Source organism: Gallus gallus, chromosome 9 (assembly GCF_016699485.2).
Source record: "Gallus gallus isolate bGalGal1 chromosome 9, bGalGal1.mat.broiler.GRCg7b, whole genome shotgun sequence".
Lineage (NCBI taxonomy): Eukaryota > Metazoa > Chordata > Aves > Galliformes > Phasianidae > Gallus > Gallus gallus.
The window spans coordinates 19,292,941-19,314,568 of record NC_052540.1 but is presented as its reverse complement, the minus strand read 5'-3'; the positions used below and the strand labels follow the sequence as shown (position 1 = coordinate 19,314,568).

Below are 21,628 nucleotides of genomic sequence, written 5' to 3'. Positions count from 1 at the left end.
CACACACAGCCCGATACCCTGACCCTGATTCGCTCTGACTTCTGGGTGAATTGAAGGCTTGCTGTAATTAATAAGACTACAATGAAATCAGATCAAGCTGAGCCTTCTGAGAAACAGCACTTTCACCTCCGACAGCCTCTCAAGGCCAAGCCTCTCCATTGCCACCAAGCTCATTTGGGGCCAAAAGGCATTGAGACAAGGAGGGAAAGTCTGAGAACAGTCTATCTGCAACTAATCCCAAAGCCAGTTTTTGGAAACATCAAGCAATGCCATGGAAGAACTACTGTCTCCTGGGAGAGAGGATCCTCCCAGTGCTCCGCAGAGTGAGCAGCAGCTGCACGAATAAGAGTGATTAAACATAAAAAACCAAAAAAACCCCACACAGTGCTGTGTGTCAGAACGGCCCAACTCCATGCTACGAAATGGGATTACGGCTCCCAGCAATCCACTTGGGTTTGTTTGCTCAGATTTGCTGGCGAAGCAATGGAAGGGGTCAGCTCTCTTTGCTGCCAGCACTGAGGCAGCTCCGTACCTGCTGAGGACAGGAGCTTATCTCCTTGGAGCTCACTGCTGGTCACCAGGAGCCCGACAGCAAAAACATCTCGGGACTGTCAAGAAAAGGAAGTGTGACAAATAAGATGTGTTCCTGCATGTGCAGAGCACTATCCCAACCTGTACTCCCGAGGCTTAAAGGAAGGGCTGCCAGCGTGTCCTACTGCCAACAGTATTTTTATGGTCTCGATGCTGCAGTCCACGCCAGCATCCATCACCGAGATGCTGATGATGTGCTGAAGGACAGGCATTTATTGTCTGCAGTAGATACCCACCACAGCTGAAGCTTCTGTAATTTCTGTTCCTTATGAGAAAATGAAAGATTTATTACCCACACAATAGTCAATGAAGGTCTTTTCTCGAGTAGAATACTGGTTTACTTACAGGCCTCCATCTGTAGGTCACACTGTACTACCCAAGATAAAATAGTTTACTTCTTCCAAGCTGTGATGTTGGTAACATGAGGCTGCTCCAGCAGTAATTAAAAGGACAGAGGCTACTGGTACTGTGCTGCACGTAGGAGCACTGGCATGGGCTCCCATTTCCTACCCAGTCAGTTTCAGGCTATATTTCTTTATGTTATGAAACCATAGGTAGAGAAGATTTATATTCTGCTGCTGGATAAAGGTCTTCAGCGGAGATCAAAGCAGTAAGCTGTAGCTGCAAAGAGAAGGTTGCAAAACAAATCCTCATTTATCAGTGGGGATTTTTTCCCCCCTGTTAAGTTATGTACCATCCACAGCGGGCAAACGAGAGAGGAAGGCAGGGAAAAAAAGAAAATCATCGATCACTGGAGAGGCTGCTATCACTTACAGATCTGCCATTAGCTGTGTCAGAAATCCTAAACACAAGATAAAATCTCAGGTCTGTGTTATTACGCATCTCCCTTAAGAGACTTGCTTTAAATGAACACCACATGCACACACTGCATCATGGGAGCCCACTGCCACAGCTCTTCTTCCTTCTCTCCATCCTCTTCCTCCCAGCTTCTTGCTAAAGCTGAGATGGGACTATTTGACACCAGGAGGAGAACACAGCCCCAAGCAGCAGCAGCAAAGCTCTGAGCTCCCACGGCTTCTCCGCAGCGAGCCCAGCCACCTGTCAGCACAGCCACCTTCCACTACAGCCTATGGCTTCCTTTTCTTTCTTTAGAACCAGAAAGACATCCTCTCTACGCACAACTAATCCTGCAAGAAGTTGCTGCAAGCTATAACCAAATGGTCAAACAAACCTACAGAGCTGCACCCTGGTTTTTACGCTCACTGCTGCTATGGAATTGGAAGGACTTGCAAACAAGACAAGAAACCCCAGGCAGACACGAGCTGCTACCCCCAGCTCTGCTCCAATGCCACATTACCACCGACCACCCAGTCGTAGCATTTGCTTTGGGTTGGAAGAGTTTGAGGCTCGAAGGGAAAACAAAAACAAAAACCGTGTTTGCTTGCGTTTACCAAAGGGAGGGGAGAGAAAACCACAGCACAGAGTTTATCTGAAACCTTGGAGGCACAAAGTTCTGCAGTCAGACTGCACCCAGCCAGGTGTGCCCCAGTAACAGCTATCTACAGTCCTGGGATGGAGGGCGTTCATCCTCACCCCTGGCCATGCTGGGCTGAGAGTACCCACACCACGGGAACGTGGTCATTGCTCAACCAGTTCTTTAATGCAGAAGAATAAGAGAATAAACAGGGGAAAGGGGAAATGCATCCATCATACCCCTGACAACCTCAATCATGCAGGCTAAAAGGGCGAGAATGAAGAACAGAATTTGCCCTTTTTGCCCAAGCAGAGGGTTAAAAGACGAGACACGCTCCTGACTATAAGCCTCTATGAATGAAAATCCAGCAGAGTCAATAAAATCTGAAGTAAACCTAATTCATTTTTACTATATGACCTACTTTCAGCAGGTTTTGATTCACACGAGCAGCTAGAGCTTCAAGGTGGTGATTCTGCAAGGTCTGTTCATTAAAGTCATTCTGTTCTTTATGGCTTTCAGCTTCAAGGGACAAGAAAACACATTTCTGCTCCAGGCATTCTCCATTGGCACAAATCTCACAGCAACACGGGAAGAAAACAGGCACGAATGCAAAAGCTGCCTCAGTGCTGAAGGAGGGTGGGGACGAAGGAAGTTAACTGCTGTAGGCAATGCAGCCCCCACCATGTTGTAGTGCCTGGCCCATCCCAAGCTCCACAGCAGTGCTGCAGCAGGGCATGGATTGCTTACAGGCCCCGAGGGAGTCAGAAGAATCTGCTGAAATAACAGAAATGAGGATAAAGCAGTTCATTTCTGCGCTCCTGAGTCCCACCGAGGCAGGCAGATCAGGGTGTTGTTACCTCCACGCGTGCTGCCCATCAGCCAGCTCTGCAAAGGGCGCTCCTGCATTCCTCACTGAGCGCAAGTGCCTGACCTTGGGCCGCGGCACAGGCAGGAAAAGACATTCAGCTGAAAAAGGGGTGCCTGGAAGACCTCTCATTAAGTGTCCTCGTGTCAAGGTCCAACAGTCGGCTGGGTAACGAGCAGCTCACCCTACAGAGACCCCATTAAAAGCAAACAGATCAAAGCCCTCCAACGCAAACCAAAGGACAGTGCACATCTCCAAGAGCATGACTGCAAGCATACACACATCCCATGGCATGCCCCCTTCAAAAAAAAACCCCAAAAATAAAAAGGCGAAAATACATATATGTATATATATGTTCAAAAAAAGAAGTTCTTTCTATCAGGAAACCATCATATTGAACGTCTGGGATTAGAAGAGTTTTTTTTTCTTCCTCCAGCACCAAAGCAAAGCATCTTGCAGAAAATGTCTTTCTTGTAAAGGGGGGCAAAATAAATTTCCAGGGGAACTGATCAGCTTGAGCCTGGAGCCCGAGGCAGTAATGACCAAAGAGCAGTGATACTGCAGCACTGCGCACCAGGAGAGGAGCAGCCGGTGAGTCACAGCGCTGGGCCAGCACTGCCCTGCTCTCCTGCCTCCCACCTCAAGCCCTGCGGTACGGCTTAAGCCAAAATACTTTCTGCCCAAAGGCATGGAGAGCGAAAGCCAAGGCTGGTGGGGATGCTGCCCTACGGCCACCTGGGCTGCAGCCCCAGGACACCACAAAGCCATGTTACTTTGCACTCATTTGCTGACAGAAACTCCTTTCAGGGGGCTCACTCGCTCCCTCAGAGCTGCAGTAACGAAGCAGGATTTTAGTGTTTGATTCAGACGCTGACCCAGGCTCTAAAAGCCTCTAATTTTTCCATTATCTCCTGGGCAAAGGCAGCCTGATGTCTCAAACCTCGCTGGTGGGTTCCTCTGTGCCATAACCTCTGGCATAGGTTTAAAACATTCTTTTTCTTGACATTTCATCTTAATTATTACATATATATATTATTAAATCAAGCTCAGGGAGAAGGCAAGACTAAATGCCCCCACAGTGGCTGCTATCTATGGGAAAACACACACAGGATGGATGGCAGCACCTGATGGTCTTTTTCTTGCAGTACCACAGACTCAGTATTTACAGATAAAAGCAGGTCCACACTCCAGAGTTTTGCACCACCACATCTGCAATGCCAACACACAGCACGGCCAGCAGTCACACCCAGTGCCAGACCACAGCAATACATGGGCAGTGGGACGCTACCAGAACTACCCAGGCCCATGTTACTCATGTCTGCAGCTGTCAGCTCGCTCAGCTTCGATCACTCCTTCCAAGGATCCCCTTGGTCCTGTTAAACATGGTCTCATTCCCCTGCTGAGCCCTAGCAGAGCATTTTTGAGACACAATATCATTTGTTAGCACTCAGGTAGGCCTCTCCATCCTCTCCTCTGCTGCTGAAGGCAGGCTGACGTGTAGCATCCCAAACCTTGAAGGGACCACAGCCAGACTCGCTGCTACCCGATGGGCCTCTCCCCTTTGCACTACTGTTTGCACCCACAGAGGTTCTTCAGAGGAGCCATTGGGAAGCTTGCTCTGCACAGCCAGAGGCTGGGAGGGCCAGGCCTGCTCAATACTGAATGCTGAGCTGCACATGTGCTGTGTCTTCTTTTTTTCCCCAGCAGCTGCTTCTCCTCGATATTTACCCTGAAGCCAATTCCTCCTTCCCTAAGGACTCAAGGTCGATTGGATCTTAGGAGAGATGGGATGGTGGTGTTGGTTAAAGGATGGTTCATGCCTCTGTTGGGCACATATCTCAGGTAAATACAGTAATCTGGATCCATCAGCAAATTAGTAGGTGCTTACTTGAGCACAGCCTCCAATCCTCACCTCCCTCAGTCTATTTGTTACATACATTGTTTTCTACTTCAGCGGTGCCTCCGCTTTCTCCTCCTGGGGAATCTGTTTCCCTTTGCAGTAGTTGCTGCACTTCCATTTCTTCTGCTAGAATCGGCACTACATCTTGCGGTAGCCCCTAATGGTGGGCATCAATAAAACATGACTGGCCTTCCAAGCCCTTTGTTTTCCAGTCAAACATATATCTGCTTTCTCCCTTTCAGCATCGCTCTCCTCTAAACCCTGGCTCAGCTGGGGGACCTCTCCATTACTGCAGCTCGGCTGACATCATTTAGATGGATGCTGTGGGACCAGTCACCCCAGAGAGCTGCCTTCCTCCTCCATCATTCTGAGGTGCTCATCTATTACAAACATTTTCCTTCACATCCCAGTAGCTGCTCTAGCAAAATATCAACATTCCTATCAAACGCGTTACATTTCTACCCATTTTTGAGTACCTCTGCTTCGCACGACTTCATTAGAAGCCTTCATACCCATTAAGGCCTGAAAGAATTGAGTGCCAATGGCCTTTTGTAGGTTAATCCACAAGAGATCAAGAGAGTGCAAGACATTCTGTCTATTCAAATTACTCATTTTACAGTATAATAGTATGAACATTAATATTGTCCATTGAAAAAGTGTGTTAATTAGGATGTTGGCAGTTTTCTGGGCCACGGCCACCCAAAGTAAGCACTTGGGGTGCGTGACTATTCAAGCAGAGGTCCCAAATTGCTGTCAGGCTCCTCCAGCCTGCTAACGACAGCAAAGCACGCAATTCCACCGCGAGAGCCCGACGGCCAAAACAATTAATGAGGGAACGGCCTACAGAGGGTTAACGTTACTCATTTTCCTCTACCAATTTCAGTTATTCCCCTTCCTAGAAAAACAGTATTTCACCGGACCAAAAATGATTTGCATAGCGCATATGCTAGCAGCTGGGAGGGTTTTAAGCAAACAGAACAAACGCTTCATTAATAAGCAAGAGCCAAGGAATCCAGAAAAAAAAATGCAGCAGAACCCTGGAAACCATAGTAGCTTACTTTTCTGATGCTTGCTTTAGATTAAAAATAACCACCGTGCTCCTTTGATAAAACTAGTTTGGGCAGATCAGAGGACGGAGATGGATGCATACCTGGAAGGTCACTGTATGGTCTGTATATCCTTATGCAGGTAAAGCCTCCACGAGCTCAGGATCAGGCCTGGTACATCGGTACCTCATACGTGATCTTTAAATTTAAAATGCAATATTCCTCCCTTCCAGCTTCTGAGTCTATTTTTACCCTATCTTAACTGTAGTCTGCTGATCTCAAGGTTAATCTTCATTTTCTGCTAGCAAAATGAAAGGTCAGCTACGTTCCATGCACCAGTGAGGTCTCCAGCTGCCCAGGTACCTACAGACCTGATAAAAACCCAGTGTCAGCATGTGTCTTGCTGCAGAAGAAACACACACGGGCAACCCCAGGACACCACTGGCAGCTGCCCCAAACATCTGAGATTTGCAAAATTATTTGTCTCGCACTATGGAATAAACCCCAGACTTCTTGGAAGTTTTTGCAAGAAAGATTTGCAATGAATAGTCTGATCTGAATGGAAAACCACAGGTTTGCTTTGGTTGTGGTGATTTCCCTAGGCAGAAGAGAGACACCAGGTCCAAAGGACCTTACGTGCACATGGGCCTTCCCTGCCCTGCATCAAGGGAGGTATTTTCCTTTGGGATCACTCCAAGCTGGAAATAGGAAGCCAGGTGTCTCACATTTGAAGCCTTTGTCATGGCAATAAAGGGTCAGGTCCTTCTCTTTGGAGAGACTGCAGCCAAAATGTATTTTCACAAACATCCTCAGCATGGTGGGATTGACAACACATCCAGCATCTCCCTCTTCGTAGTATTAAGAACTGCTATTTCTGGCTCATAGTCAAGAGCAAAGAGATCCAGTTTCTCTCACAAACTCACTGCAGGATCTCCAGCAAAGCCTTCTGCCCCATCACTGCAGCAGATACTTGCAAACATCTACTGAGACGTGAGGTCCTCACTTGCAGAAGCTCCCAGCACCCTGACCTGCAGGGCATGCCAGCCAACGAAGGTGCCTGGCAGCACTGCTGAAGGTCAGGTCCCTTCTCTGCCTCCATTTAAACTGGGGCGTCTAAAATTAGAGCAAACTTTGTGAGCGTGGATGACCAAGGCCTCTGGTCTTTGGATTCTTGGCCTGTATTATCAAGCAGCAGAAGACAGTGTACATGTACAGATGCATGGGATGGAGAGAGAGGTTCAAAACCAAACAATTTAGAGTTGTTCAAAATCTGTAGTTGGAAGCAACTACAGAAACCTCTAATAATTCCCCAGGTCACTGAGCACTTTGCTGCTTAGATCTCTTCCTTGCAAGAGTTATCATCTGTCACCTACCAAAAGCTAATCCTCTTTCTCCCGACTTTGCCTCTATCTTCTTTTTCCCCCTCTCCGTATGAGCACAAGCACCTTTAATCTTAATTTCAGATGTCCTTTCCACGATGTTGCAGATGTGCTATCTGCAGCTGACAATATTCACCAGGTATTTCTCCTTAAAGGACACCGCTTGACCTTGTAACAGCTTCCATGCCTCTAGTTCTAGACACTGAGCGTTTCTATTTGAATGGATCACAAGTCATCACTCTTCTGTATCCATTATTAGCAGAGAGCCAGCTACCCAGTGAGCTGCTGCTTTGGGTTTTTTTTTCCTCCAAATGCAGCATTTCTTCTCAGGCAGAGACATATTACGGCAATTCAGACACTGACAACTGTGTAAATCACACCCAGGCAGAAGTTATTGATGACCTCATTCCAGTGAAGTATTATATGATCAGACTGCCCCACGGTATTTTGATCATCTCAGAACCCTGAAAGTCGCAAGCTCCATTTTGCTTGGGAATCTAACAAAGGGCATCATCTGTGACAAAAGGCACCGAGAGCACTTCTCTTAAATTACCTCATTTCACACCAGTGGTAACAAATGCTTCTTTTTCTTTATTAATACACTCTCCCTGCCTGTAACTGCTTTCATTTTTCTAATTTTCAATGTAAATGCTTTCAAGTTATCGATCCCTTTGGTTAGAAGTCTCTTCTTCTGCTTCTACTGGTTGCTGTACACAGCCTCATTTCAGTATGAGCAGCGCATCCAACACAACCGCCCTCCTGGCAGACCTGTCTCCCGGGAGCTGATGTGATTAATATCTCCCATGCAACACAAATCACATTCTTCAGACCCAGCTTCTCCACACCGCACCGCCGTTCCCTAAATTGCTACTCTCACGTCTTTTATTAAATGATATAATTAGCTTATTTCTTTTCAAGTGCCTTCTGAAATGGGTTGTGGATGGTCACCAATAGGAAAACAAAGACCAGCACTCGAAGCGTGGAGGCACTCAAAGAGACAACAAATTCCTTGGCTATGCCAGATTTCAGCTATAGACAGATGCAAAAACAACAAAAAGACCCCAACAGAAAACCTCACGTTAGCCTTTTTAGGCTGCAATTTGGGTACATAGGGCATGTTAACCTGGCAAACAAGTGAGTGAGGTGCAGCCTACAGCAAAGCCCTATGCAAACAGCTCACAAAAACCAAGCCAGCCAAAGACAACTTGCCTGATGAGAAACACATCACTTGAGAGAAAGCCTCTCCCCGGACCCCCAGTGCATTCCTGCAAGCCAAAATCTGTAATCTAAAACTCCCATGCCCTGCACAATCTGGCATGCAAGCGTAACAGCGCGCATGGAAATCCATTTAACGCCCAAGGAGATGCACGGCAGCCAGCGTGAAGGAACAACATGCCCTGGCAGTGCTGGCTTTGCAAGGACAGACAAGACCTTGGATCCAAACACAGCTGCTGGTTAACTCTGTGGATGAGCTTACTGCTGCAACATCACCAAGGCCACCTCCATCCCACTACAGCCTGGCAGAGCAGCTCATCACGCTTGAAAAGCTTCTGAGCACACCCAAGTGCAACAGCTTCTCTATCCCAACATACGCTGTGCTTTGTCAATTAAAACAACCACAGTTCTCAGATGACTTTTGAGGGATGTGCTCGCTGAATGGCTGCTGCAGGGCTTCAAGTTACTGTGCAACTGGTAGGGCTGGATGAGGCACTTCTGCACCACGGCTCACGACTTCGGTTTTCTTCATTCTGAGGCAGTTCCGTGACTACAATAAAAAATGCTTCTTTAAAAGCCCAGGGCTGCAATGCTGTGTTCCATTTCAGATGCTTGCTCTTCTAACGCAAGATTTCAATTTTCTTTTGCAAACTACCCCTTGAGTTAGCCTTATCGGCATTCAGATGCACAATTCATCTGGAAAAGGCTATTCACAGACATTCTGCTGAACTGGCTGTCTTTCTACTAGTTATGTACAGAAGAAAGGCTTTGGCCTCAATCCTGGATCTGCTGAATTAAAGTGCAGAAGAGAAGATCCCCAAAGCCCAGCAACATGAAGGCACTTCCACCCAGCACCAGCAGCACTGCCCGCTTCGGCTGTAACAACTACTGCTCTAATGAACAGAGACTAACAGCAAGTCCAGCTGCATGTGCGATTTGTATTAAACACAAATTGCTGCCTCCATGCAAATTTCTCCTTCCATAAAACAAAGATGTATTTCCAGCCTTTCATGTTGCCCGTAACAGCTTCGAACTACAGAGGTTTTTATCTACCAGGCTGCGAGGAAGGAGGTCGGCCGGAGACTTCTGAATGCTCAAGTTAGGTACTTAATGAGGCATCATATTCCCAACTAATGGTTTTGCTCAGGGACAAATTGCAACACCAAGGAAAGTATTAGCATAAAGACTTATCAGCTGAAAGACTTGCCATCTTTTCAAACCGGGATGCAAAGCACCAAAAAAGCATAAACGGGGGATTAAGTGCCTGCCAGAACATCTCACCCCTGCCAACACAGTGCTAAGCCCACAGGTCCTGGCAGGACAGGCGATGGTGTCTCCCCAGCATGTCCCCTGTACTCTGTCACTGCAGGTCACCTCTGCACCATCCCATCCCCTTGAAGATCCCTGAAGATGGCCTCAATTCCTTGTCCAGATGGAGGAACCACTCTGGAGCTCACACTCCAACTGCACCACAGTTGTTTCAAGGAAAACTCAGTACTAACCTGTAACAAGAGAATCACACCTTTTGGCTAATAAGGAAGCATCTGCGAGTTTTTTTTGTTGTTGTTATTATTGTTTTCTTTTAATGTAGCAGTTTCACAGCACAAAGCCTGCTCTGATTTGATCTAGATGCCATGCAGACAAACATAAATTATGCTTCCTCACACTGACCCTGTTAATAACTATTTCTCAAGGGAATAGAAGAACCGTAACGAGCTAACACTACTCGTTTATTTGGAATTCAACAGCTAGACTTAGTTAAAAAAAAAAAATCCCCATCCTGCACAAAAACATCCACTGAAACGTGATGGAGAAGGAGTGGTGTGTGGCACTGCCCGCTCCCTGCAGTGGGGGCAAAGCATCGCCTCCATTGTGCTGCACTAACAGGGCTGGTCCAGATAAGGCACCCGTGGAGAGCCAACAAAGCCAGCTCAGCTTCCAGACTGGGACTGTGGGCACCTCTGCAAAATTAACCGTGGCAATCCAAAATCCAGTTTTTATCCTTCATGCAGCTCTCCCCCCTCCGCAGTTCCTGTTTCCGAACATACTGTGCTGGATTAGCTCCCTGCCCTCTCTGCCCCCGCACACAGAGGTCACTTCAAGTAATGCTTGCTCTCAGATTCAGTCTTAAAGTGGATTAAAAAAAAATAATCTGCAGAAGGCTATTCATGTTGCAAACTCGCCCGCACGGTCTGCAAGCACTCAATGAAACAGCAGGAGCTGCTGCAGAGGGTGAGGAAGGGAACACAAGGATCACACCATCCACCTGGGGGGCACAGCTTCACACCCACCCTGGCTGCATCAGAGAGGCTCCACCAGGGCAGGGAAGGCTGGACAACTTCTGTCAGGCCCTGCGTCAGCACAGGCACTTCCACCTGCCAAGGAAAGGCCTGAGGCTTATTGTAGGATGAGAGCACTGTGGAGGCCGAGCCGGAGCCAATGCTGCTCAGCCATGAAATCTCTCAACCACACAACTGATGTGAACTCAGCAACCCAGGAGGCTCCTGCAGCCCTTCCTTCCAAACACCACACACAAGTGGAAATCCACTCTAAGAGAACGCTCACCAGGTCTAACTGAGCACCTCAATTCATCCTCCTGATGCAAACCTGTGGTCACAGCTGACTCCAATGGATGCATCTTGCACTTCACGCGACTTCTGCTCAGAAAACTAAAGCAATGCATGAGAAAGTAACGTACCCAACACTCACTCCTTAAGAGCAAAGTCATTCCAGTACAGTGAGACAGTGGGAGGTCTGTATTCTGTACATAAAAAGACAGGAACATCGTGCAATCCCATCCTTTCTAGACCAAACCTTTGCCCAAGCGTAGCTCTCGGCTGGGATGTGCAATGCTGCCTGCACCAGCGGAGAGAAGGAAAATGACCTAAACAGTGAAAAACAGATAGCACCAAGCTGCCATTCTTATGTGAGAGGAGGGGAGGGGAAAAAAAAAAGCAGTAACACAGCATTTGGGAGAAAGCTTTGTTTGCTTGGCACTTGCCATCTTTAAGTAATCCGCGTAAAGGGCTTCCCAGGTAAACCTAAGAATAGGCTGGGGATGTTGAGAGCCACGCTTCTTGCTGCAGCGAAGGAGAAGATGCTGAGCTCCAGCTGGATGCCCTTTGGCATTGCTTTTCTTCAGGCCCTCAGAGTCAGCTGCAAGACAGGCTGCATCCAAATTTGAAAAGATGCAAAAAATGACAGGCAAGAAACATGTCTGGAGATGAGCACTCCAGCAACCACGAAAGCCTCAGACATGCAGCATGAACCAACGCTCGCATTCTGCTCCCCATGTGCCCTTCTCTAAGCTTTCCAAAAAGTCCTCCACTGCCCTTTTAGCTGCATGTGGCAGCTCCAGAGCTGGGTTCAACCCACTGACTCCCGACACCAACACCAATCTGATACTCATTACATGTTATAAACAAGTCAACAACAATAACAAACCAGCATGCACCAGCCTCTGCTTGCAGCAAGACTCTCCCCATTCACCTCCCTATAGGGCATCAGATCAACTTATTCTAACAGGACATTCTTTAGCAATGCACCCGAGCCGTGCAGCAAACAAACCTCACTCACTGGCCATGGCCGTGCTGTTACAACATCCTGCATTACGGCCAACAGAGCACCAAAAGCTGCAGGACAGGAAGCCACCCCTCCTGAACAGGAGGGAAATGCAAGACCCCAAGCATGAGAAGGCATCTATATTCTGCTTTTGGGAAGCTCCATCTGCACCAAACAGATCATACACCTACCAGTACTGGCCCACCATCAGGTGCCCTGTGGATACCGGGGCATTACTGCTGACCAGTGAACTGGGCTGCTCCACAGAAGACCCAACAACAGGCCTGAGCTCCTAGACCAGCAGTTCTTGAGGGACAGAAGGTGGTACTGGAAACGGGTTGTCTGGGAGCTTTGCAGAGCGGTGCCCGCATCCCTTTAATCCCAACAGGGCAAGCAGAGGGCTCTCCCTCCCGCTGCACCCCCCCCAAACAGTGCTGCCATACCGACCACCACAGCCCTGCCCTCTGCAGCATGCTGTTGGCTTTGTTTAGCATCTCCAAAGGCAGCTGTCTTCCCCCTGTGCCACTGCAGATATTTTGTCTTGCAAGACTGCGCAGTGTTTGCAGAAGCAGAGCACGCAGCAACGCGAGCAGCGTGCCCAGGCGTCCCTGCAGAGCCACAGGGCAGCTCCAGCCCCCCAGCTGCCCTTCCTGCTGCAGGCTGCAGAGGGGGCGAGGGAATCGAGATTAAAAGAGAGAGGAGAAATTAATTCGGGAACATTTTTTAATCGCCTTTTGTAATCCGTAGGGCTGAAATGTAAAAGGCACCTTTCCCTTGCATTATTCAGCAGGCAGAGAAGTGAGTGTGACATATTGGCACGTAGGTGTGTGTAGGCTGGCTTCTTGGGGGGAGGGCGGGCTGAGGGTGCTCAGTGCGTTCAGAGAAGCAGGCAGCACACCGTGTGCCAGTTGCTCTGGTAACAAAGCTCTTCTCATTTTTTTTTATTTTTTTTATTTTTTTTTAAATTTTTTGACACGAAACATCATTTTCCAGTTCAGAATTCCTCATGAACCCAACGCAACAAGTCCACATGTCAGAGACACACAAGCACACGCAGCATTTGAGTCAGCAAGGGAAGGATCTTCTCCTCTAGAGATAAGCTAACATCACAAGCAATCTGATAAGCTGAGGCCTCCAGTTCTCGCTCTGATAAAGCCGGTGCGCACTGTGGTACAGCAGCACAGCAGCCCAGCCCTGCCACATCCCACTGAGAAGCAATGCAAACACACAGAACAAGCCTGCAAACCAGCAGCCCCGCAAGAAGCACAAACCCTGCTGGGCAGAGCAGTGCGCGGTGCAGGGAGCCGGCCTGGCGGAAGCAATGGCTTAGTGCGTAATGCCGGCCTGCTAATACGCAAGGATTATAAAGCAGCTTGTAAGTCTTAGAAATCCACTCACATTCACACAGCCCTCGCGTGACCTTGAGGACCCAGGAGTACCTTGTGGGGCAGCATCCCTCACACCCACCCCACGCTTGGACTTGTATTATCCAGAACACAGGGGAATGAGCCAAGCAGAGGGCCTCAGCCTGCAGCATCCATCAGACCACACCGCGGGGTGGATACATGCGTGTACGTGCATGAGGTGACACCTGCAGCCTGCTGTGCCATGCAGCAAACGTGACCTCTGAAGAAGAAACTGGGAATTGGAAAAGACCCACAGCCATGGATATGGCACTTGAAGAACACATCTGGCTCCAGGAACGCTCAGTCCGTTTCATAAACCAGCAAGAAGGCTTAAGATGCCCCTCCAAATGCAAGGGCTGGCTGCCACAGGTCAGAGATAGTGACTGCGGGACAGGCACTGAGATGGGTCGGGGCAGCAGCAGGCAGCCTGCAGGCAGCAGGGCCTCTAGCAAGGCACAGCAGTCAGCCTTCAGCTACAACGGCTGTGTGTACACAGCTAAGATTAATTCTTTACAGCAACAATCTGCGGGAAATAATAATTTTGTGCAGCATGGTAACTTCTTCCACTGGGCTAAAAGCAACAGTGATTAATTATCAAACTATTGACCATCAGTCTTTCAGAAAGAGAGACAATAAAACAACCAATTATTAAAAACAATTAATGTCATTCTCGACTCCAGCTAATTATTTGAGCTGCTAATAATGACCTGGGAACCTGCAGAGTCTCTGTTCCCACCAGGGCTGAGCCAGACCATGGGCAGGCTGAACACGGCACAAGCCTGCGCAGGAGTTATTCTCTCATACCTCCCCTTGAAGAAAAACATAAAACAAAGAAAGAAATCTTTCCCTATCTTTAGCTTATCCACCTGCTACCCATCCAGCAGCAGGACACAGGCCAAGGTGCTGGGTGCTAAGGAAGCAGGTGAACAGCAGCAGGGACGGCAGAACTACATCATCCGGGTTCATTCTGCAGACTCAGGGATGCCATCACCAGGAGGGAGACAGCCACAGATGGCTGCTGGAATTTCCCATTCTTCATTTGCTTTCTCATTCCCATGCTCCCCAACATCTTCACCTCCTGGGAGTTCGCCTCCAGGTGAACCGGTACTGACTTCGGGCAGACATGAGCTGGGTAACAAACACGAAGCCCCAACAGAAGACCTTGGGGTACATTTCATAGAACCACAGAATGGCTTGGGTTGGCAGGGACCCCAAAGACTATCTAAATTCCAAACCCCTGCCACAGGCAGGGCTGCCAACCACTATATTTCCTCATCATTTTTCCCCATATATGCCCCATCCCAGACGTACAGAACACAGCGTAGTGGAGAGCAAGGGGAAAAACAGTGTCACCCCCTTCACCCAGTGGCAGCCCACAGTGTCCCAACACCACTCCTGTGACAGAGGAGGAATACACACAAGGACCAGCAGCACACACGTCCCCCGTGCCTAAGCTGGAGCGCAGAACGATGCTGTGTAATGGCGTAGCGATTATGTGGCATTTACCAGCTAATTAACCAATCAATAGTTACTGTGTGGTTATGGAGTCGACCCATAGCACTGAATCTTGCACTTTGTAAGATTAAGCTTTGCTAACGCTATAAATGAGAGCAGAGTCTCAAAGCCAGCAGTACTGCTGAGCGCTGTCCTGCTGGGGTGGGGAAGCAGCACGCAAGCATGTAATCTTGGCATCATTTATCTCCCTGCTCAACGCTGGGAAACTATGTGAGATGAGAATGCTGATGGTTACCACCTGACCTACTTTCCAATTTCTTTTAGTATTGAGAAGACTTGCATCAGCCAAGCAATCACAGAATCATAGCATAATAGAACCATGTGAGCTGCCAGGGATCTTCAAAGGCCACGGGGTCACCAACCCCTCTGCAATGAATGAGGACATCACAGCTCCATCAGGTGCTCAGAGCCCTATTCAGCCTGACCTTGAATGTCCTCTGGGATGGGGCATCCACCACCTCTCTGTGCGAGCTGTGCCACCGCTTCACCACCCACTACGCTGTGCATGGGTTTACTCCAGCAGTTTGCTCCCAGCCTCCCACCCCCACTGCATCCCAGAGCCACCAAAACAAGTGCCTAAAACAATGGAGGGGACAGCTTCACTGGTAACATATTCAGAGCACATTAAGCACTATTTTCCCCTGGTTTTGAGCAACCTGGACAGTGCATCTGAGTACCCTGGTTTTGTCTGCATGCTCACTGGGGTTAGCAGTTGCAGCCCTGACAATGTGTTTTACTCAGGCAGTCTAAGTATGCACTGTATTTAAGGACTTTTTGTTTGCTATCTAATGCAAAGTGGAGATAGATGGTAATAATAACACCCTGCAATAAAAGAAGCCTTCTCTCATAATACTCTAAAGCCTTATCAAAAACTTTCAGCAACTTCTGTCTACCATTTTGCTTCCAGTCACCATCTGCATGCTAAAAAACAGCGAGGCAATGGCTTCATTCCCCATGTCCAACGTGCACTATTCCTGCTGGCCACTTCTCTAAACATTAACAAAAAAAAACCTAGCACAAAAATCCCATAGTGCAACCATACCTTGAGCTGGAGCTCTCGGCCTCGTAACAAACACAGCCCACAGTCTGGGCCATTAGATGCAAGCTTACTAGAAAATAAAGCAAAGCTTCCAGTTCAATCAGGGAGAGAAACCAGCACCGTCTCTCCACACAACAAAAACGAAACTACTCACAAGGGGTTGTCAAGCAGCGAGCAAAGAATGTTTTCCCTCTCTCTCTCTTCCCTCGCAGTCCCGAGCAAAGGAAAGCCTGCTTGAAATTACAAAGATTGTGCTTGGCAACCTGATGGCACCATAATGACCGCCTCATGGTCCAGCCTGAGGGCCCTGCAGCCTCTCCCATGCATCAAACATTGGGGACTCCAAACAGCTTTACTAGCATTGACCTCTAAGCTGCCCATGGGATGTGACAGTTGGAAGCCATCCATCAACAGGCACCATACGGAATTACCATCCCGGATATTCTAGAGGCAACGACTCCAATTAATTAATAGTCTGAGAGATTAGTAGTCTGGTGCACTGTGCCTGCCTCACGTGGTCCATGGGAAAAAAGATGCTTCAGCATGACCGTGTATGGGACCTACAGCAAATCAGAAGTTGTGAAACACTCGTGGCTCTGAAGTCTCTCCTGTGGCACTCCTGGGCCAGGCTGGTGGGAAAGCTGCTGCAATGAGAAGTACCCTGCTTTCCTCACCTCCCTCCAAAATCACGGCCACCCTGCACAGAAGGACTGGTGGAGCAGAGGAAGGAAACAAAGCAAACAAAACGCAGTTCTTCAGAGCAGCCTCTTGAGCTGCTGCTCCCCAGCTGCTCTTGCTGCTCTCCTAAGAGTCATTTCTCAGGACCTGAGCTATCACTCCGCCATCAGAAGGCTATAGCCACACATTTTATCAATGCAAACAGGAGGTTTCCATGCCGTGCTGCCCAGAGCTGGGCTCTGGCTCCCGGGCAGGTAGACCGGCTGAGGACACCTCCACCACAAGCACAACCCTGCAAGGTGCTGTCGCTGCCTGGAGCCAACACCTCGCTGCTGCCCCCAGCGCAGAGCTGCTCTCCTCACAGCAGAGGGACTGCAGGGCGCAGCGAGTACCGCAGTGAGCTGCTTTTTCCACATCTGTAACGTGATCAGAGGCAAACACACATCTACAGAGAGGTGGGAAAACCCCAGATCTGACTGAGAAGGGTTTAAAATGGCCGTGAAACAATCGTCCATTGACAGCATCTGGTTACAGCAGATACAACTCCCAGGTAAGCGTGACCTCAGAAGTGTTGTTTTTTTACAAGGGAGCCAGAAGGTCTAAGTGTCTCAAAAGCTGTTCCATTTGTTTTGCTTTAAGAGATAAATACAGCGGTGGTATCTGGAGGAAAAGAATCGCAGAGATCTTATTTCTGTGCTAGGCTTTAGGGTGGGACACCATAAACAGTTATGTGTGCTTTATATCAAAGTCTCCTTTTGTTTATAAAGCGGATATTACTCCAAGACTTCAATTTCAGGGAACTCTGAGCTCAGCCTTAGCTTGAATTCATACCTCAATACTTATTAACTGGGTTTGGACAGCAGCTTTCCCCCTCCCCATCACCATCCTGTCTGGCACCACCAGCGAGTGGATCACACCGAGCACAACCCGATTGCTCCGGCCAGTTAAAGACAGCAGAAGGGAGGATTTGCTTCGTACGCAAGGAGAAAAAGAAACACCAAAGTGTTCAGAATACATTCCCTCCCCAAGTCCTACAGCTGTGGACGGTTCTTCCCCCACTTTAACATCTCACAGAGGCACACTGGAAAAAGTCAAGTACTGCAACAGGAAGCACGCGCAGTGGAGCCGTGCAAAGAGCACAGCATCAGAGGGTTTATTTCCCTTTTCAGCTTTCCACAAAAACACGGCGCTTTCAGAAGGCCGTTAGAGGTGCATAGTTTCCACCGATTGTTAGAAATACGCCCGAGTTAAAATTAGGTCACCCTCTGCCATTATTTGAGAGGCTGAAAAGAAAAACAGCTCCGAGACCAACTCCTGCAGTGAGAACAATGGGAACGCAGACACCGCCGTCCTCCCAGAGAAAAACAAGCGCAGCACAACGCCGGGGGGAAGGCTCCTGTAATGTAACCTTGATAAGAAGGGGTTTGGAGGGAAGTTCTGTTTGGTTCGGTTTTAAACTTATTCCAGTTTGAGAAATTCACCCGTTTTCAACTGCAGAAGTTTCAGTTCATCCTCGGTTCGCTTCAATTCTTCTGTCGTGGAATTGATGGAATTGGCCTGCGGCGGTGGGAGGATGGGGAAACCAGGATTCAGAACAAACATCTCCTGACAGGTAGCTTTCTAAGCACCCTTCTCTTCTTCTCTTCATTAGGGACAGCTCACTGTCTCTCACTGCACGACAGGCAAGCGCTTTCACACTGACCCAGTGAGAGTACTTGAACGTATTCGTTCCTATTGTCAAAAGGGAACATGGGCACGGCAGGCAAATGGGATCTCTGTGTGAACACACATGCACACGTACACAGATCAATGCCCACACATACAGAAACCTTTAGAAAATGGAGCCCATGGAGTTACTGTCTGCCAGCAGACCCAAAACACTCAGCAAATTCCACCATGCAAAAGTGGCGTGAAACTGCCTTACACCATACATTAAGCGTAGGTAAACCCAGACTGAGAAATGATTCAACCCTTCCTAATCTCACAAAAATCATCTACAACAGAATACCATCAAGATGACAAATTCTGGAAATCCTTCAAGCTAGAAGGTGCTGGGGCAGGCCACGTACTTCAGAAAAAGATGGACACTTCAAACACTTTTGGAAAGAAGCTCATGCATGGGTTCATAATCCTGTTCTCCTTCATACTCCCATTTGGAGCACCGTTTGCTGACATCTGCAGAGGTTTTAAAGCAAGCCTTCTGAGCAGCAGGTTGGGCTGCAACTCACCTGAGTGCTAGCCCCACAGGACAGGCAGAGCTGCAGGCTGCAGCAGGCCCTTTGGCAGGCCCCTGTGGCCATAATACAGCTCTTCAGAAGAGACTCCTCACCTCCTCTCATCACATAATCAATTGGGGGGAGAGGGAAAAAAAAAAAACATTTTTTTCTTTTTAGCAGCAGTTTCAGAACTAACAGGAGCTCCACGCGATGCACGGTACTTGAGCACAACCAAAAAGCCAGTCCAGCAGGGCTTCTAGTTAGGCCTGAATGTGGTGGAACCTCACCAGCCTGATGCACTGGGATGCTCCATGTTCAACACATGGCCAACAGAGCCCACTTCAGACATCAGTGTAGTCTTACCTTATACACCTGCCCGTATGTGCCATTGCCAACAAGCTCCACCAGCTCAAAGATTCCCGCAGGATCCTAGGAGAAAAGGAAGAAAGACCATTTAATAAGGCGTACTTTGACTTCCTCAAAAATAAGCACTCTACAAAGAGATCAACGTTTTTCTGACGAATGTTTTGAGTGGTTTAAGCTTTTCCGACAACACAGGGATTAGCAGCATTGCAGTAACACGGAGCAGGGTGTTGTTAATCCACCCCGTGTGTCCGAGCCATCCCTGCACCACGCTGTGTCTGAGGAGGAAGGAGCATGAGGGTTGGGGTTGGCCATGGGAACCTTGGTAGATTACCAGCTCTACCACAGGAGAAGGAAGACCAGCTATTCAAAGCCCTCCCTGGGTGACAGCGGAGGAAAGCCCTCCATCACAACACCGGATCATGGAAATAGAGATCTCACTCATCACAAAGCCTGGATCAACTCCGAATGACTTATGGCTCCAGAAGTCAAACACCGGGTCTTTGTGAGCAGCTGACAAGCAAGGTTCAGCATGCAACAACAGCACCAGTAAATTAATCCACCTTTCCCCCACCTGCACAGTTTCAGGAACACCAAACCGCGCTTTTGCACACCTCTTCCCATACGCCCAGCTCCCCAATTTGCAGGGCTGAACACCCATAGCTCCCAAGCACAGCCTGGGCAAACAGAGCAGTATGGGGAAAACCCAACAGAAGTGGTCCAGCTGGAGCCCAAAAGTGCTATCCATCACCTGGAGCTGACCGAGTGCAGCTCCCCCCAAAAACAGATGGGAAAGGGAAGCAATAGTGCACTAAGTTTTAACAAACTGGGTGAGAAAGGAGGCGGGAGGGGAAATGACAGCAGCTGCTGTTTATTTTTTGAGTTTCTTTCCTTAGGGTTATTCTCTGCAGTGCTGAAACAACTCTGAAAGAGGCTTTTCAAGTGTTACAAGTATATCTATTTTTGAATATTCACTAGGAGATTAAGAGAGAAGAAAGCTGCGCCTAGGGCAGATCATTGGGAGACTTGGAGAAGCACATCCAGGGAAGCAGCTGGCCAGTTCTGATAAAGAAACCCATTTTCCATGTTATGTTTTCCAGCCTCCTTCCACAGCTCCCCAGACCCAGAAGTACCCCTATCTGTGGGTCAGCCCTCATTCATGCCGCATACAGATGCGAGCCATGGGGCAGCCCCAGGTCCATCTGCGTCCGCTCGCCGCGTGGCTGCAGACCCCAGGACTCAGGTGAAGGCACACACGTCGCGGCCATCCTCCCACCTCGCTTATTCCTTGTGTTTTTGCAGGGGCATTGCCAAGGTAACGAGCAGCATTTCTGCTGCAGGAAGAGGCAGAATTTCAGCACAGCCCTAGCAACACGTCGGGAACGCAGAGGAGAGCGTGCTCGCTCCTCCCAGCAATGCAGTCCCTCCTTGGCGTGGCTTTTTCCCAAGCAATGGGCTCTCAGAGGGACAGCTCTGCTCCAAACAGTGCCCAGCAGCAGCGTGTTGCTAAGAGCCTTCCAAGAATACACACTGCAGAGGATGGGGCAGGGAGAAATCCTTCTTTCCACTGAACAGGAGGATGAGCTTTGCATCTCAATGGCTGCTGGGCACTGTCCCTGGGACCTGGGGGACCCGGTCACTCCTGCAGAGCCCCAGCTGATGAGTGCAGACGGAGGAAAACGGGACAGCACGCTGAATGGGGGCTTTTAGCTCAGCAAGGGAAAGAAACAGAGCACAGAGCCCTGGCTGGGGACCAATCCAGGCCAGGCAGGAGTAATCCCAGACCAAATATAGCCCGCGCTGCAGATACCACGCTGGTGCTGGCAGCAGCCCCAGGCTCTGCGCTCCTACCCTGCGAGGGGCTGCAGGACCACCCCTGCACACTGCCACAAGCCTGCTTCCATGGCTTCACATGGACTATTGCTTTTGTTGTTGCTTAAACTGTGTATAAAACAAATAAAAGGAAAAACATACAATTGATTTATCTGTTTAGAGAAATTGGATGAGGTTGTGCTTTTGAAAACTGGGGAAAAGAACCAGCATTTAAGATAAACCCGGGAACAATGTCCAGCTTTACATGAGCATCATGCAGAAAACGGTCTGCATTATCGCAGCACCACCAGGCTCTGCTAAGAGACATACAGCAGCAGACAGGTCCTCCTTCCCCCTCCTCGGCTCCAGAACAAAGGATGAGAGCAGGGAGGCAGGGGCCAAACCAGCAGCAGATAGGGCTGTGCTTTGGGCACTGCAAAGCACAGGTGCTCTGCACAACAGAGCACTCTCATTCAAAGCACTGCAAACAGAAACGCTGCTGCCTGGCATTGTGCTGGTAAAGCCGCACATCCCCTCCCCGTGCGAGCTCAGTCCTCAGGCTCTTCAAGGCAACAGAGGGCCCAGCCCAAATGTCTCAGCTGCAGTG

At 48.9% G+C, this 21,628-nt stretch overlaps 1 protein-coding gene and 1 long non-coding RNA gene across 8 annotated transcripts in view; one reads left to right on the top strand and one right to left on the bottom strand.

Annotated features, from left to right (window-relative positions):
- TNIK (TRAF2 and NCK interacting kinase) overlaps window positions 1–21,628 on the bottom strand; it is a 133,869-nt gene that overhangs the window by 91,887 nt on the left and 20,354 nt on the right. For all 7 annotated transcript variants that reach the window (XM_025153737.3, XM_015291719.4, XM_025153739.3 and 4 more), the window contains exon 2: window positions 19,210–19,275. In XM_025153737.3, coding sequence (XP_025009505.1) covers window positions 19,210–19,275 — 66 coding nt within the window. The remainder of the gene's footprint in view (window positions 1–19,209; window positions 19,276–21,628) is intronic.
- On the top strand, window positions 16,999–21,189 carry LOC107054123. Its single transcript, XR_001468109.4, has 2 exons — window positions 16,999–17,180; window positions 20,512–21,189. It is a non-coding gene; the product is annotated as an uncharacterized LOC107054123 (long non-coding RNA).